The sequence below is a fragment of the Prionailurus viverrinus genome, chromosome A1, assembly GCF_022837055.1.
Source record: "Prionailurus viverrinus isolate Anna chromosome A1, UM_Priviv_1.0, whole genome shotgun sequence".
Taxonomy (NCBI): Eukaryota; Metazoa; Chordata; class Mammalia; order Carnivora; family Felidae; genus Prionailurus; species Prionailurus viverrinus.
The window spans coordinates 5144467-5161289 of record NC_062561.1 but is presented as its reverse complement, the minus strand read 5'-3'; the positions used below and the strand labels follow the sequence as shown (position 1 = coordinate 5161289).

Below are 16823 nucleotides of genomic sequence, written 5' to 3'. Positions count from 1 at the left end.
TCAACTGAGAAAAAACAAAAACAACAAAAAAAACACCTCTCTCTCTGCCCATCCCCCACCCCCTTAAAATAAATAAACCAACTTTTAAAAAATGAGTTCTGGAATCACACAGAACTACATGGTGCATGAACACCTCGAAAAGGAGAAAACAAACAGAACTCACACTCCAATAATAAAACAATCAGAAAAATACTTTGAAATGTGTAATTCACATCCTCCAGGAAAGCACAGTGCTCAGGACCTTACACAATACTAGAGTGTTTTGAAAAAAAAAAGAATCAATTAGAGACCTTGGAAATGAAATACATAAATGTTGAAATAAAAAGTCGGTAGATATTGGGGCGCCTGGGTGGCTCAGTCGGTTGGGTGGCCGACTTCGGCTCAGGTCACGATCTCGCGGTCCGTGAGTTCGAGCCCTGCGTTGGGCTCTGGGCTGATGGCTCAGAGCCTGAAGCCTGCTTCCAATTCTGTCTCCCTCTCTCTCTGCCCCTCCCCCATTCATGCTCTGTCTCTCTCTGTCTCAAAAAAAAAAAAGTTAAAAAAAAAATTTTTTAAATAAAAAGTCGGTAGATATTAAAAACCAAGAAGAAAAAAAATGAAAAGAAAGGAAAACCAAAGCTAAAGAGTGCATCAGTGAACGCCAGGTAACGCCCAAATGGGGCATTAGGAGATAAGGAATATAAATACAATTAAGAAACCCCCGGGGGAGGGGGGGGGGGTGGACACAGAAGTGCCAACATTGATGTAAAGGAAGCTGCAAGCAGGAAGGGGGGAGGACAGGGGAGGCAGTGATTGACAAGGCAAGATGAAAACGTCCCCCCAAAAGAAAGATAGCATTCTTAGATTGAAAGGGCCCTCCAGCACCGAGCAATTAACTAATGGGCAAAAGAAAATCCATTAGATTGAAACTTGAGAACACCAAGGACACGTATATCATTAAAAACTAATCAAAAAGGAAAATAGCTTAGCTGCAAAGGAACAAGAGTCTGATGGACGTAGATTCTCATCAGCAAATCTGGGTACAGGAAGATAATGAAGCGATCTCCTTAAAGCACTGAAGGAAAAGAGTTTGGAGGCTAGACCTCTGTATTCAGCAAAACTGTCGCTTAATTGGGAGGATGACATAAAAGCATTTTCAGGGACACGGAGAAACCCTTTACACTCCCAGCTGGTCACTGGGAGATCCTGGGGGATCTACTCCAACAAGAAGAGTGGTACACAAGGAAGCCTGGTGAGCAAAGAAAACAGTGAACACGCTCAGAAGCCAACTCAGCTGATTTCAGCAGAGAAGGCAGCAGGGGAGGGAGTCAGACAGCCAAGCTCCAGTCTTCCTTTTGTCTGCGGGGCCAAGAGTGGGGAGGAAAAGGATTCATGTGCTGATTAGTTCTCGCCTGTGTTAGGAGGAAAAAACAGTATGTGTTACTCACAATTTAAAAGTACCCTCCAGGGACGCCTGGGTGGCGCAGTGTCATGATCTCATGGCTCATGAGTTCGAGCCCCGTGCCGGGCTCTGTGCTGACAGCTCGGAGCCTGGAGCCTGGAGCCTGCTTCGGATTCTGTGTCTCCCTCTCTCTCTGCCCCTCCCCTGCTTGTGCTCTGTCTCTGTCTCTCAAAAATAATAAATAAACGCTAAAAAAAAAAATTTTAAGTATCCTCTACAAGAATAACTTTACACATGTAAGTTTCAAAAAGCTAAGAAAAAATATTATCAAAGAAAACTTGAAACAACAAGAGCATAATTTGTGAAGGTAAATATTGATAAGTTGGATTTTGTTAAAATGGAAAACATACGCTCTGCAAAAGACACTTAGAGAATGAAAGACAAGCCACAGACTGGGAGAAGATATCTGCAAAACATATCTTTCATGGTGAACCACCGGTTCAAATCTTTTGCCCATTTGTAAATCAAGTTATATGTTTTCTTATTGCTGAGTTTGAAGAGTTCTTTGTAGGAGTGCTTGGGTGGCTCAGGCCGTGAAGCATCCGACTCCGGCTCAGGTCTGATCTCACCATTCATGAGTTCGAGCCTCACATCAGGCTCTGTGCTGACAGCTCAGAGCCTGGAGCCTGCTTCGGATTCTGTGTGTATGTGTGTGTGTCTCTCTCTGACTCTCTCTCTCTGTCTCTGTCTCTCTCTCTCTCTCTGAAACAAACATTGAAGAGTTCTTTGTATTTAGATACAAAAAGATATACAGATGTCAGAGAAGCATATGAAAAGATGCTCCACATCACGCGTCATTAGGGAATTGCAAAGGACAGCAAGTATTAGAATGGCTAAAATCCAAAACACCGATGGCACCAAATGCCGGTGAGGATGTGCAACGGCAGGAATCCTTACTCACTGCTGGTAAGAATGTACAATGCCACAGCCTCTCTAGAAGACAGTTCGGCAGCTTCTTATAAAATTAAGTATGCTCTCATTATATGATCAGATTACCCAAAGGAGTTGCAAATGTATGTCCACACACAAACCTGCACACAGACCTTCACAGCAGGTTTATTCCTAAGTGCCAAAACTTGGAAGCAACCAAGATATCCTTCAGTAGCTTAATGGATAAATAAACTGTGGTCCATCCAGGCAACAGACCATTATTCAGGGATTTTAAAAAACAGCTTGATATCAAGCTGTGAAAAGGCATGGATGAGTCTTAAATGCGAATCACCAAGCGAAGAAGCCAGTCTGAAAACGTCCTGTAGGATTCCAACCAAATGATATTCTGGAAAAGGCAAAACGATGGAGACACTAAAAAGATCAGTGGTAGCCAGGGGCCGGGGACAGAGGAGGATAAACAGGTAAAGCCCAGGGGACCTATAGAGCAGTGACAATACTCTGTGATTCTATAATGGTGGATACATGTCATTAGACATTTGTCACGGTGCAACACTACAGTGCTGACCTCACAGCGTGATGCCGCAGCACTGAGTTCACACTCAGTGCTATCGCCACATCCAAGGTCTCATCTGCCCTGTGTGGTATTTCTGGCACGGCATTGATACATCCTGTCCACGTTCTGCCTAAAAGAGCCTTACGGTGGACGTAGAACCACGGGATACGTCTCCTACCCAGGGTATCTTCAGTCATACCCTACAGCCATGCTCCTAAGGCCAAGACCTCTGCTGAAACAGACCACAGACTACAGACAACATAGCTCTCTATCACACAGACACAGCTTGAGAGTCAGATCTTCCCCTTAAAGCAAAACAACCACACGCCAATGGAACAAGGTATCAGACTGCTAACGACAGCACAAGTATCATCTCGGTTACCCACACTGTATTTGGTATCACAGCCCATGATTTCATCAATGTTAAAAGAAATTCCCAAAAACTCAAAGTTCAGGGATGATCTAAAAAGCCTAGCTTTATCCCCTGGTAACAAAACCTACCTTGCCTTCCCAACAAGACTCAGTGCCATGGACAGCCTAATGGTGTTTGAACATGGCCCTTGGGTTACTTTTTCTTCTGTATTTACTTTCTCCATTTCTGGGGGACAGCCATTTGAGGACTACATTATGAAGAAAATATACACTCAGAGGGAAACATTTTTAAGATATGTGTCTTTAAAAAACTCGACTCTAATTACTGACCGGTGTCTGGGAAGAGGAAATTGCTACCAAAATGCCCACTGGTCATGAGGGAGGTTGTCATAGGGGTGGGTAAGATTTGCCAGCTTCTCTCTCTAGACCGTGCAGCACGGGGCCAAAGGTTCATTTAATATAAATTGCAGGTGCATAATATTTGAAGATCCTCTCTGCAAATATTGACTGATGATCTCAGACGACAAAGACTCAAGCAAGTAGGTTTTGTTAGATATTAGGTTCAAAGAAATATAACAGAATCTCAAGTACAGTAGCCCCCCTTATGCACAAAGACACGTTCCAACACCCCCAGCGGATGCCTGAAACCGTGGATAGTACTGAGCCCTATATATATATACATATAGGCTACATATATATAGCCCTATATACATACACTATGTTTTTCCTGTATGTAATACATATCTGTGATAAAGTTAAATTTATAAATTAGACACAGTAAGAGACTAATAGCTACTAATAAACAGATCAATTGTAACAACAATATACCACAATAAAATTAATGTGAATGTGGCCTCTCCCTCAAAATAACTTTTTACACTGCAATCACCCTTCCTCTTGTGATGATGGGACACGATAAAATGCCCACGTGATGAGATGAAGTGAGGTCAGTGACACAGGCATTGTGACGCAGCGTTAGGCTACTGTGGACCCTCTACCAATTGCTCAAAACGAGAATCATCTGTTTCCAGATGATGTTCTGCCTTGTGATTGAAACTGTGGAAAGCAAAACCAAACATATTGGTCATATTGCACTATGACCCAGTTAATTTTCAAAATAAACTCAAGGTGGATCGCTTACATTGTGCCCAACAGAGATTTACTCAGTGCCAGAGAAAGACAAAATAAGCCTGAAAAGAATACTGGAAGAGTAGAAAGACATGGACCCCAGGCGGTCGCCACCCCTGGAACACCAGGCAGGTTCCAGAATGTAACCTGTCAGAGCCTTGGTTTCCTCCCCCAGAGGGGAGGATGTTGGGCTCCCAGATAATTTTATTGCTGAAAGTCTACAATTCCATGAATAGTCAATCACAAGTGCTTGGACAAGACGATCTATGACAGTGTTGTCCAATGGAAATACAACGCAAGCTACATATACAATCTGAACTTTTCTCATAGGCACACTTAAAAAAAATATAAAGAAATGGAAAATAATGGGAATAATATATTTTATGTAACTTGACCAATCCCAAGTATGATTTCAATATGTAAGAAACACCATATATTATTCATGCGATGTCTCAGATTCTTTTTTCCTACTAAGCCTTCAGAATGCAGTGTGCACACTACACTGGGTTCTGACTCTCAAGTGCCCAGTAACCCCCTGCGGCTGGTGGCCGCCATCTTGGATGGCACAGAGTCACCTTTGACTCTGATAATGTCTGACTCTCTGAAGTATCGCCCACTTCTGCGAAGTGCCTGGGCTCTCAAAGGACAAATAATGGACAGGCAAGATGGATAGATGTTTCTACTTGTCTGGTTCCATCTCTACACCACGTCCATTCCAACTCAGCTGTGCTCCCCAGTCATTCTCTCTTTGCATCTCTGATGCTTCCCTGGATCAGGCCCTCATTATTCCTCACCTGGAATACCGTAACAGCCCCTACCTGTGCACTTTATTTTACCTGAGGCCCCCTCAGTCACTTGCCCACAGTGGTGTCTTCCCTTCCAGAATATCTGCCCACACCCTGACATCTGAAAATCAGAGAGTGGAAGAGCTAAATAGAGTGGAACAGACGTATTTCCAAGCATCAGGAAGGTCACCATGAGCATGAACGTAGGTAGGGCAGACCCCGAGAGCATATTTCTAAAACTCTCAGCAGCACAAGTGAACAGCACGGGTAATCTGGGGAAGGGACCGTGGGGGCGGGGGACACCACAGAAACCCCTCACACTATCCTACACTCTTAGCAATTCGGTTAAACTCAGCTGTGGAGCGAGGCTCCTGAGATTCAAGAACAAAAGGTCACTTAGTTTGTTTGCTAGACAAACAGTAACTACTTCTTTGGGGGTCCAAAGACAAAAATTCTGCAGTTTTAAAACCCAAGTTCTGTTTCCTCGGTGCAAATAAAAAAAAGCAAAAAGAAAATGGAAAAGAGTCTTAAATAAGGATAATCATTACGTGGCTAAAAATAGCTCATAAGAGGCCTGATCCTGTGGGGCACGAAGCTGAACAGCTTGCCAGTCTGCAGTGTCTCCCTCTGAATGTGAATGAGCTTGTCCATGATATGAAGGCATCATTGAAGGCCGGTGAAAAAAAAAGCAACCCTCCCTGAACTTAGGATCTGGAATGAGCTTCCAAATGTCAGAGCAGAGAGGTCCTTACTCCGTGTAGTATTTGCTTACTCTAGTTTCCCATACGACCAGTCTCGGTAATGCGCTTAAAATATTTACAGTAATCCAGGGCTCCTCAGTGCTGATCGCGGCCCACACAGCACCCCTCGGGACAGAGGAGGGAGAAGCAGCCCCCAAACGCTTCACCGAAATGTGTGAAATGTCACATTTGCTTATTATTCAGCATGAGATTACAAGTCTGGAAGTCTACTTGCAAATGTAAAACCTCTAGTTCAAAGTTAACTGAGATTAGGTCACTTTTTCGGGTGACAGGTGATGTTATATCAGATTCTGATTCTTACAAGCAATGAGCAAAGTAAGAGATGAACTGTCCGAGGAAGAGACACGCACACGCGGGCACGCACACACACACACGTTCGTGCTGACACAGGGAGCCCTCCACAATCACTACTGATGAATGGACATTACTACTCGTGCACCCTGATGAACACATCTTTGCAGGAAAGACCCAGGTGTCCACGTGTGACCGTGTCCCTACAGGTCGTCAGGGTATTTCGCGTGGGCAACCAACCATCCTGGCTTCCTTGGTGCTCAGTCCTGGTGAGGGCTCTCTCCCAGGTCTTATTCCGGAGTTTGCCCTTAACGACGGGGAAGAACTCCCAGGGCATGAACATGACATCACTTTTATTTTTAGACTTTCTTAACAGTTGTTAGCATCGGCCCTGAGCACTTTCCCCGGCCTAAATGGATGTAAATAAGATCTTGTGTCTAGTGCGGCATTGACCGCAGGTTATATTTAGTAAATGTAAAGATCCAAGAAGGAAAGGCAGAGGCTCACCTTTAAGGGTGTTCTATGCACATCCTCCCCTCAATGTCTGCAGAGTGTTTTAGAGAATAACTTGAATTGAAACGTCAGTCTCGCTGGCACCTCGGTCAGATAAGGGTTGAAGGTAAAACATCCGCTGTAAAAGTTAAGTCAATTATTAAGCAACTGAAGCCGTCAACTAGGGTGTTTACTGGCCACCTGTAGGGGAAAAAAGGGGCCTTGACGGTAGGACAAATGAACAGCAGGGGAAAGTCTCCAGAGACACTGGAGGATGAATTCTCTACGTGTATCAGAGTGCTTGGCGGGTGATCACATACACCCGGATAAGGACACGTGAAGAATGCTTTAATGCTCGAGTGGTGACTTCATACACTCATGTCCTCCGCAGGCCTCCATCGTGAGATTTAACCCGGCGAAATGGTGAGAGGTGACCAATTCCGCGGTCATGCAGGGTACGAGTTTACCTTGTATATTGTCAATACAAGCGTGATTGCATCACAAAGTTCTCTTAATGTAGCAAATAATTAAGGCATGCACTTCTTTTTTTTTTTTTAAGTGTATTTATTTTTGACAGAGAGAGAGGCAGAGCATGAGCAGGGGAGAGGCAGAGAGAGATGGAGACACAGACTTGGAAGCAGGCTCCAGGCTCTGAATTGTCAGCACAGAGCCTGACGCGGGGCTCGAACTCACAAACTGCGAGATCATGACCTGAGCTGAAGTCAGATGCTCAACCAACTGAGCCACCCAGGCGCCCCAAGGCATGCACTTTTATACACATTACTAATCACAACCACCCCATGGGGTACAAAATGTAATTTTCATTCACATCTATAATAGAAATAAAGGAAGCTTTCCAACGTCATACAGAACTGAATCCAATTCTCTCGGATCCTGAAGCTAGGTATTTGAACCCCGATGCATACTGCCATCAAGAAAGTTCCAAACACAGGGCGCCTGGGTGGCTCAGTCGGTTAAGCGTCTGACTTCGGCTCAGGTCATGACCTCGCGGTCCGTGAGTTCAAGCTCCGTGTCGGGCTCTGTGCTGACAGCTCGGAGCCTGGAGCCTGTTTCAGACTGTGTCTCCCTCTCTCTCTGACCCTCCCCCGTTCATGCTCTGTCTCTCTCTGTCTCAAAAATAAATAAACGTTAAAAAAAAATTTTTTTTTAAGAAAGTTCCAAACACAATCTAGACCATTAGACCAAGTCCGAAATTGATCCATGACAGAGCTCAGTCAGAGCTCTGAGTACCCACAGGATAGACAGTAGAGAAAACAGAAGCAGGAGCAATTAGGCCTAACTCTTTATGTCTTTCCATTTGAGGAACAGAAAACAAAAACAGAACCTGTTCTGTTCAGCTTGGGTGTGATACTGAACCACGTGCACCGGAGGTGGCCAAAAGCACACTGGACTTGGGGGATTAGCTGGTCCTGTCAGAAATTAACCAAGAGGCAAGGAATGTCTCTGAACTGTCTTTGTCCTCGGTGAAACGGGAGGATCTGGCCATTTCTGAGACGCCGTCCCGCCCTTCGTGATGAAAGACAACGTCTGTGTTTCTGAGTTGCCGCCTGGGTATTTTACGGCATGGCTCCCCTACTCACACCCAGGGTCTGGACATTCACGTATGGACTTGAGCTTGGGAGGGCCCCGAAAGTTGCCACTGTGCCTTCCCCGAGGCATCTTTTAAAATAACCCCTTCGGGGCGCCTGGGTGGCTCAGTCGGTTAAGCGTCCGACTTCAGCCCGGGTCACGATCTCGCGGTCCGGGAGTTCGAGCCCCGCGTCGGGCTCTGGGCTGATGGCTCAGAGCCGGGAGCCTGCTTCCGATTCTGTGTCTCCCTCTCTCTCTGCCCCTCCCCCGTTCATGCTCTGTCTCTCTCTGTCCCAAAAATAAATAAACGTTGAAAAAAAAAATTTTTTTTAAAAACAAAAAAAAAAAACCTCTCTTCCGTTCTGTCCTCACACCTCACCTCACCCTGCACACCCATACACACACTCACAGATTCATCACTCATCCGTGTGCGCTGCCCACGAGTGTTACCTTCCACGAGCTGTCACAGGCCATGCGTGCCACGGTGAGGCAGAGGAAGAGGGTTGTGCACGCCGACCCCATGTGTTGTATCCAACCACTAGGGCCACAAGCTCCACGAGAGAGCACCTGCTCCGCTCACCGCTGCGTTTCTAGCACCAGGAGCGGTGTCTGGCACGCGGTGGGCACTCAGTACGTATTTGTTAAAATCAACAGCTCCAGTTCCGCTCTGTCCCCCTTCCTGGACTGAAAGGCTCCTCCCTGGGCCAACGGTACGCTCCAGGTAGGCCGGGGGGCCACCCCTGGTCAGTCTCTGTATTCCCATCACCTGGTAAAATATCTGAGCCACACGGACACCGAACATATATTTGGAGAAAGGGAGAATTGGCAAAAGTACCTTTGAATATCCAGATGAAGACAGGAGTCAAAGATATCTCATGAGCAAAAAATAATCATCCCAGAATTATTTTACTAAATAGTATGCAGCTGAGCACATCATCTTGAGGCAGACGGTGGCCTTTGATCCCTTCACTACAAGTTTATAAAAAATGAGAATAATTTCAACGGAGTACCCCTGGCCCAGACCCCGCCAAGATGACATCAAGCAGGAGTTAATGCGTCAAGCACAGAGCTTATCAAACACAGAGGCTCTGCCGTGTTACAGAAACAGGTGATGTACAATGCAATTTCCCCGAGGAAACATCCTATCAATGAAACTATAATAATTTCAGTCCACTGTCTTTTTTTTTTTTATTTTTTTTTCAATGTTTATTTATTTTTGGGACAGAGAGAGACAGAGCATGAACGGGGGAGGGGCAGAGAGAGAGGGAGACACAGAATCGGAAGCAGGCTCCAGGCTCTGAGCCATCAGCCCAGAGCCCGACACGGGGCTCGAACTCACGGACCGCAAGATCGTGACCTGGCTGAAGTCGGACGCTTAACCGACTGCGCCACCCAGGAGCCCCTCAGTCCACTGTCTTAAACTGAGAGTTTATTACAGGATCTGAAACTTGACAACTATTTTCTTTTGACGAAAAATCACTACAGTTTACCTTGTTTTTTTTTTTTTTCATGAAACGTTTTGAGATCATTTTAGATCCACATGCAGTTGTAAGAAACACAGATTCTGTGTACCCTTTACCCAGCTTTCCCCCGTGGAAACACCTTTCAAAATTATAGCACAATATCACAACCAGGGCACTGCTATTGGATAAGTCAGGACACAGAACATTCTTACCACCCCAAGGATCTCTCACGTTGCCGTTTGATCCTTCCTGCCCGTACGCCCTCCTTCATTTCTGGCAACCACAAACCTATTCCCCATTCCTATAATTTTGCCATTTCATGAATGTCATATGAACAGGATAAGGTGACACATAGTCTTCGTAATTGGACTTTTTTTTTTAATTTTTTTTTAACGTTTATTTATTTTTGAGACAGAGAGAGACAGAGCATGAACGGGGGAGGGTCAGAGAGAGGGAGACACAGAATCGGAAGCAGGCTCCAGGCTCCGAGCGGTCAGCACAGAGCCCGACGCGGGGCTCGAACTCACGGACTGCAAGATCATGACCTGAGCCGAAGTCAGCCACTTAACCGACTGAGCCACCCAGGCGCCCCCGTAATTGGACTTTTTGTACTCAGCACAACTGCCTGGAGACCCACCCCAGTTGTGGTGTTTCCAGTATTTGGTTCCTGCGTATTGCCGTGTAGTATTACATGGTATGGATATACCACAGCTTGTTTATCCTTTCGGCCGTGGAAAGACATGCAAATTTTGGCTATGATGAATAGAGCTGCTATGGATATTCACGCATAAGTTTTTGTGTAAAGACAGGTTTCCATTTCTCTGAAATGAATGCCCAAGAGGACAGCTGCCATGTCAAATGACAGTTGTGTTCAGCTTTATAAGAAACTACCATAGCCAAATTATATAAAGAGTTTATACAACTCAATACCCCAAAAAAATCCAATTAAAAATGGTCAGAAGACTTGATTAGGCATTTTTCTTTCTTTTTTTTATTAATAATTTATTTATGTATCTAATTTACATTGAATAGACATTTTTCCAAAGACATCCAGATGGCCAACAGGCACATGAAACGATGCTCAACATCACTCCTCATCGGGGAAATACAAATCAAAACCACACTGAGATATCCCCTCACACGGGTCAGAGTGGCTAAAATGAACAAATCAGGAGACTATAGATGCTGGCGAGGATGTGGAGAAACGGGAACCCTCTTGCACGGTTGGTGGGAACGCAAACTGGTGCAGCCGCTCTGGAAAACAGTGTGGACGTACCTCAAAAAATTAAAAATAGGTCTACCCTATGACCCGGCAATAGCACTGCTAGGAATTTACCCAGAGGATACAGGAGTGCTGATGCATAGGAGCACTTGTACCCCAATGTTAACAGCAGCGCTTTCAACAACAGCCAAATTATGGAAAGAGCCTAAATGTCCATCAACGGATGAATGGATAAAGAAATTGTGGTTTATATACACAATGGAATAGCACATGGCAAAGAGAAAAAATGAAATATGGCCTTTTGTAGCAACGTGGATGGAACTGGAGAGTGTTATGCTAAGTGAAATAAGTCATAAGAGAAAGACAGACACCATATGTTTTCACTCTTACGTGGATCCTGAGAAACTTAACAGAAGACCATGGGGGAGGGGAAGGAAAAAAAAGAGAGGGAGGGAGCCAAACCATAAGAGACTCTTAAACACGGAGAACAAACTGAGGGTTGATGGGGGGTGGGGAGAGGGGAAAGTGGGTGGTGGGCATTGAGGAGGGCACCTGTTGGGATGAGCACTGGGTGTTGTATGGAAACCAATTTAACAATAAATGTCATAATAAAAAATAATAAAATAATAAAATAAAATAGTTTATACAACTCAATACCCCCCAAAAATCCAATTAAAAATGGTCAGAAGACCTGAACAGACATTTGTCTGTCTTTATTAATAATTTATTTATGTTTTAATTTACATTGAATAGACAGTTTTCCAAAGAAGACATCCAGGTGGCCAACAGACACATAAAAAGGTGCTCAACATCACTCATCATCAGGGAAATGCAAACCAAAACCACATGAGATGTCACTCTACGCCTGTCAGAATGGCTGGTATGGGAAAGACAAGAAATAACAAGTGTAGGTGAGGGTGTGGGGAAAAGAGAAACCTTGTACACCGTTGGCAGGAATGTGGATTGGTGCAGCATGGTGAAAACAAAAAAAACACAGAGTTTCCTCAAGAAATTAGAAACAGAAATACTATATACCCCGGTAATTCCACTACTGGGTGTTTAGCCAAAGAAAACAAAAACATTAATTCAAAAAAGACAGAAGAACTCCTATGTTCACTGCAGCATTATTTACAATGGCCAAGAAATGGAAGCAACCTGATTGTCCACTGACAACTGTGTACTGATCATTGAGACGGATAAATATATATACATACGTATACACACATACAATGGAATATACCCCGCCGTAAAATGAATGAAATCTTGCCATTTGCTAACATGGATCAGCCTAGGGGGTATTATGCTAAGTGAAAGCAGTCACAGACAATACCATATTCCACTTATCTGTGGAATCTAAAAAACAAAAGCAGCAGAAACAGACCCATAAATACAGAGAACAAACGGATGGCTGCCAGAGCAGAGGCGAGTGGGAGACGGACAAAACGGACGGAGAAGGGCGGGAGGGAGAGGCTTCCACAAGTCTGGATGAGTAAGTCAGGGGGGTGAAAGGTACAGCATAGAGAACAGAGTCAACACGCTGAGTGGTGACAGTCAGGGGCCAGACCCGTGGTGAGCACAGCATAACACACAGAGATGTCACATCATATTGCTGTGTCGTGCACCTGAAACTGATGTGACATTGTGTGTCAACCATGCTTCGATCAAAAAAGGGAAAGAAAGAAAAGAAACTGCTAAACATTCTTCCTGAGTGGCTGTGCCGTCTTACATCCCCAGCAACAATGTCGGAATGATCCGCTTCCTCTGCATCCTTGCCAGGATTTGCTGAGGTCACTATTTTTTATTATGGCCATTCTGATACGGGGGCCAGGACGCACTCTTCCTGAACGCAAAGACCCAGGGAGGAAAGAGGAAAGGGAAAGACCTCACAACCACCCAGGTAGCTTTAAGCATTCTGCTGGTCCCTGACCAGTGTCTTAAAATGCACAATAAACCCGCCTCTGCCCTAAAGTACTGAGTAGGAAGTACAGAGTGCTTCCTTAGAGTCCTACAGAACAGCTGCGGACTCCAGCACCATTCCTCAACAGAGAGTTCTGGAAGCATTAATGTTCTAAGAGCAGAGCAAGAATGGCCCTTCTGGTCAAACTTTAATTGGCAGTACTAATGAATGTAATCAAATAAGAAAAACATATGAGTTATAACAATTATGAAGGAAGAAATGAAATTAATATTTGCAGATAACGTCTACACACACAAAATGAAAGCAACCCTAAGCTTCGAAAATTTATGACAGTTCACTAGGTTGTTGATACAACAGTCAACATTAAAATTCGTTTCCTAGACGTCAGCAACAACCAATTAAAAATGTAATTTTTGAATAAGCTCATTTATTCTCGGAACAGAATTATCTTGCAATAAACCTTTTAAAATGCATAGAAATTTATGGAGAAAATTACGACACTTTAACAAAAGACCCAGGGGCGCCTGGGTGGCTCAGTCGGTTAAGCCTCCGACTCAGGGCATGATCTCACAGCTGGTGAGTTCAAGCCCCGCATTGGGCTCTGTACTGACAGCTCGGAGCCTAGAGCCCGCTTCACATTCTGTGTCTCCCTCTCTCTGCCTCTCCCCCACCTACGCTCTCTCTCAAAAATAAATAAACATTAAAAAAAAATTTTTAAGACATAAAAGACATATATAAATGATGAGAATACCATGTTTATGGTTAAAGGGACATTTTTTAAATGTCTACTCGCTCCAGATTAATCTATAAACTTAATGCAAATTTAACCCAAATTGTTGTTGGTTTGTTTCATTTCATTTTAGAAAAGGTTCTTCGAGGGGCGCCCGGGTGGCTCAGCCGGTTGAGCATCCGACTTCAGCTCAGGTCAGGAGCTTGTGGTTTGTGGGGTCCAGCCCCACGTTGGGCTCTGTGCTGACAGCTCGGAGCCTGGAGCCTCCTTCGGATTCTGTTTCTCTCTCTCTCTCCCCCTCCCCTGCTCGCACTCTGTCTCTCTCACTCTCAAAATAAATAAACGCTAAAAAAAAAAAAAGACTTGTTTGAAATGAAAAGCAAAGCAAAGCAAAGCAAAGAGAAAAGAAAAGAAGAAAAGGTTCTTTGAAGAACCTCTTCCACGTGAAGGAGTAAAGTACCAAAAAGAGTCTCTGCAGAATGGGTGGTGATAGTGCCAGTTCTGCTGGTGGCAATGTCCCACTCACGGTGTCGCACCTCCGTCAACTGGAAAGCAGTTTCAAAGCTCAGGACACTCCTGGGCTAACCCTCCAGCATGGACCCGCCTTCCCCTTCCAGCACCCCCAGCCCCAGCACTTCCCTCCGTCCTGGTCCATCATCCAAACTCGGCCTATCGATGCTCAGTCTCCCCCTTTGCTACAAAATTCAGCCAAGAGTTTTCTGTACTTGCTGTCTCCAATATCTGTCCCCTTAAGTCTCTCTGAAGGTGTTCTGTAGACGTTCTTGCCCACGCGTCCACAAAACAGTTCCGTGCAAGGTCACCCGTGCCCTCGATGACGGGCTGTCGGCAGGTGGTGCCTCTCCTGGGCTCCCAGCAGCACTGGGCACAGCTGAGCACTCCTGCCCTCCGCACGGCTGGCTCACTGAGCTTCAGAGGACCTCTCCGGGCTTCCCCTCGACCATCCTCTCAGCCCCTTGGCGGCTGCCCTAACCTTGAAATGTCACCACACCTAGGGCTCCGTCCAAGGACCTTTCCCTTCTGGGCCACATCTATACACCCTGGCTACGTAACTTGCAGGGCCCGCTGCAAAATCTAACTGCAGGCCCCTCATTCAAAACCCATTAAGGCCTCCAAGACAGCGACAACACAGCATTAAAGCCAACGCAGGACTCGCGCAAGAGGGGGGCTCTGTGCGACGGCACCGTCACACAGTGGCGCCTTCTTCCACTCTCTTTCTCCTCCCAGCCACCTTTGATGCTCTGTTTACTGAAGCCTCAATCCGTATCAGGAACAACGCTATTGCCTCTGCCTTCAAACATATGGCGGCGGCCCTACCCGCTCTCCCCGCCCCTCCGCCCCGTTCCGCTCCACCTAAGCACTGTCACAGGTACCATCCGGCCCCCGGATGGCCGCTGTCCCCTCCCAGCGGGGCTCCCTGCCTCAGCCCGCACTCGGCACTGCCTAGTCTCGGCCAGCGATCCTCTCGCACTGGGATCCTCTCCTCCAAGCAGTCTGAAGGCGCCCGGACGATAACGTGGAAACACTGGTCTGCCGTTTCTATCTCACATGACTCAACCAGAGAAATGGGAAAGTCACTTATTTTTAGAAGCCTACTTTCTCAAAACAAGCGACAAAAACTGCGCAGAAATTCCAAACGCCCCCAGCCCCAAAGCGCAGACCCTGTCCCTTCCTCCAATCAAAGATCTACCTACAAACGTGCAGGGCGCCCTGAAATGGTAAGAGATTTCTCATTAGGGCGGGGGGGGGGAGGGTGTCTAGGTAACCCATCGTGCATCATAATCACGTAACATCCAGCTTAACGCGACTTTGCTTTCTAAATATAGTCTATAAGAAACAAAATGCGAGCGTCCGGACGGGAGGGGCCGGGGGTGCCGGGGTGGAAGCACCGGGGTGTCGGGCTTTAGAGGATTAGGCGCCCCAACGCCCGGGCGCCCGAGCGCAGCGGGGCGTGTGCGGTGGCCGTGCGGGTGGTCGAGAGCCGGTGCGTCGCCGCCGGGTGCGCGCGCGAGTCCCCAGGGCCCAGGTGGCGACAAACGTTCGTGGGGGCCCTTCGGCTCCCCGGGGCCCTACTGCAAACACCGCGCGGGGCGAGGCCGGCCCCGCCGACGCCCGACGGTCTCCGCGCCCACCCGGCGGGGGACGGCAAACCCCCCGCGTAGGGGCGGCCGGGCACGCGCGCGGCGGCGCACACGCACACACCCCGAGCGCGCGCACACGCAGCCCGGCCCCGCGGGCGGAGAGGGGTCCCCGACGCCCTCGCCCCTCGCCCCTCGCCCCTCGCCCGGCGTGCGGCCCTCCCGGCGGCGCGGGCGCGCCCCACCCCCACCCCCAGGTGCGAGCACCGGCGGCGGGCGGCGGGAGGCGGGAGGAGGGCGGGGCGGCGGCTCCCCTCCGCGCGCCCGCGTCCCTCCCCCCCCCCCCCCCGCGCCCCGCCGACCCTCCCCGCCGCGCGCCCCTCCCCTCTCACCAACGGACGAGCCGATCCGCGACCTTCGGGGCAGGGACATCCTGAGCGCTCTGTCCAGGCGGGAGGCGTTCGGCATCGCGCCCCGCTCGGGGGCTAGGCGGCCCCGGGCGAGCGGCGGAGGCTGCGCGCTGGGCTTGGGCGCAGGGACTGCGGCCCGAGGGCCATGGGTGGGCGCGCTCCCGGGCCGGACTGCGGGGCCGCCGGCGGAGGAGGAGGAGGCTGCGCCGTCCGTGCCGCAGCCGCTGGCCAATGCGGCAGCGCCCGCGGACGCCACCGCTGCGGGCCTCGCTGGCCCGGCGGCGGCGGGGGAGGGGTCCGGCCCTCCGGCGGGGAGCCCGGCGGGAGGCGGAGCGGGCCTCGGCCGCGGCCGGGAAGAGTCTGGAACGTTCCGCAGCACGGGGGGCTCTTAGGTGGCGGAGAGGGGACGGGTGGGGGGACGGGGCGGTGCGCTAGGGGGCTCCTCTGGGGCGCGAGCGCACCTCAGGGTGCCCTTTTCGGCCCCTGCCCGCTGCCTCTTTTACCTGTCGCTTGTTAGGTGGTGCGCTTGTCCCGTGGGAATCGTTCGGGACTCCTGACTCTGCCGGCTTCTCTCGGTTTCTGTTCTGTGTACATTGTGGTGGGATCAGCTGCAAAGAACAGGTACTTCTAAGGTGTAGGGTCTGGAAAACAGAAAACCTGGGTGTCCAGACTCCGGGCCC

At 48.1% G+C, this 16823-nt stretch overlaps 1 protein-coding gene across 11 annotated transcripts in view; it reads right to left on the bottom strand.

The window, feature by feature from the left end:
- Positions 1-16823, bottom strand: part of LOC125172019 (phospholipid-transporting ATPase IB) — a 647472-nt gene that overhangs the window by 620700 nt on the left and 9949 nt on the right. For 6 of the 11 annotated variants that reach the window (XM_047869442.1, XM_047869436.1, XM_047869430.1 and 3 more), the window contains exon 1: positions 16126-16309. In XM_047869442.1, coding sequence (XP_047725398.1) covers positions 16126-16201 — 76 coding nt within the window. In that variant the 5' untranslated portion in view covers positions 16202-16309. Of the gene's footprint in view, positions 1-16125; positions 16310-16646; positions 16785-16823 lie in introns of those variants that run through there. The other 5 variants (XM_047869466.1, XM_047869458.1, XM_047869475.1 and 2 more) reach the window with 2 other exon arrangements.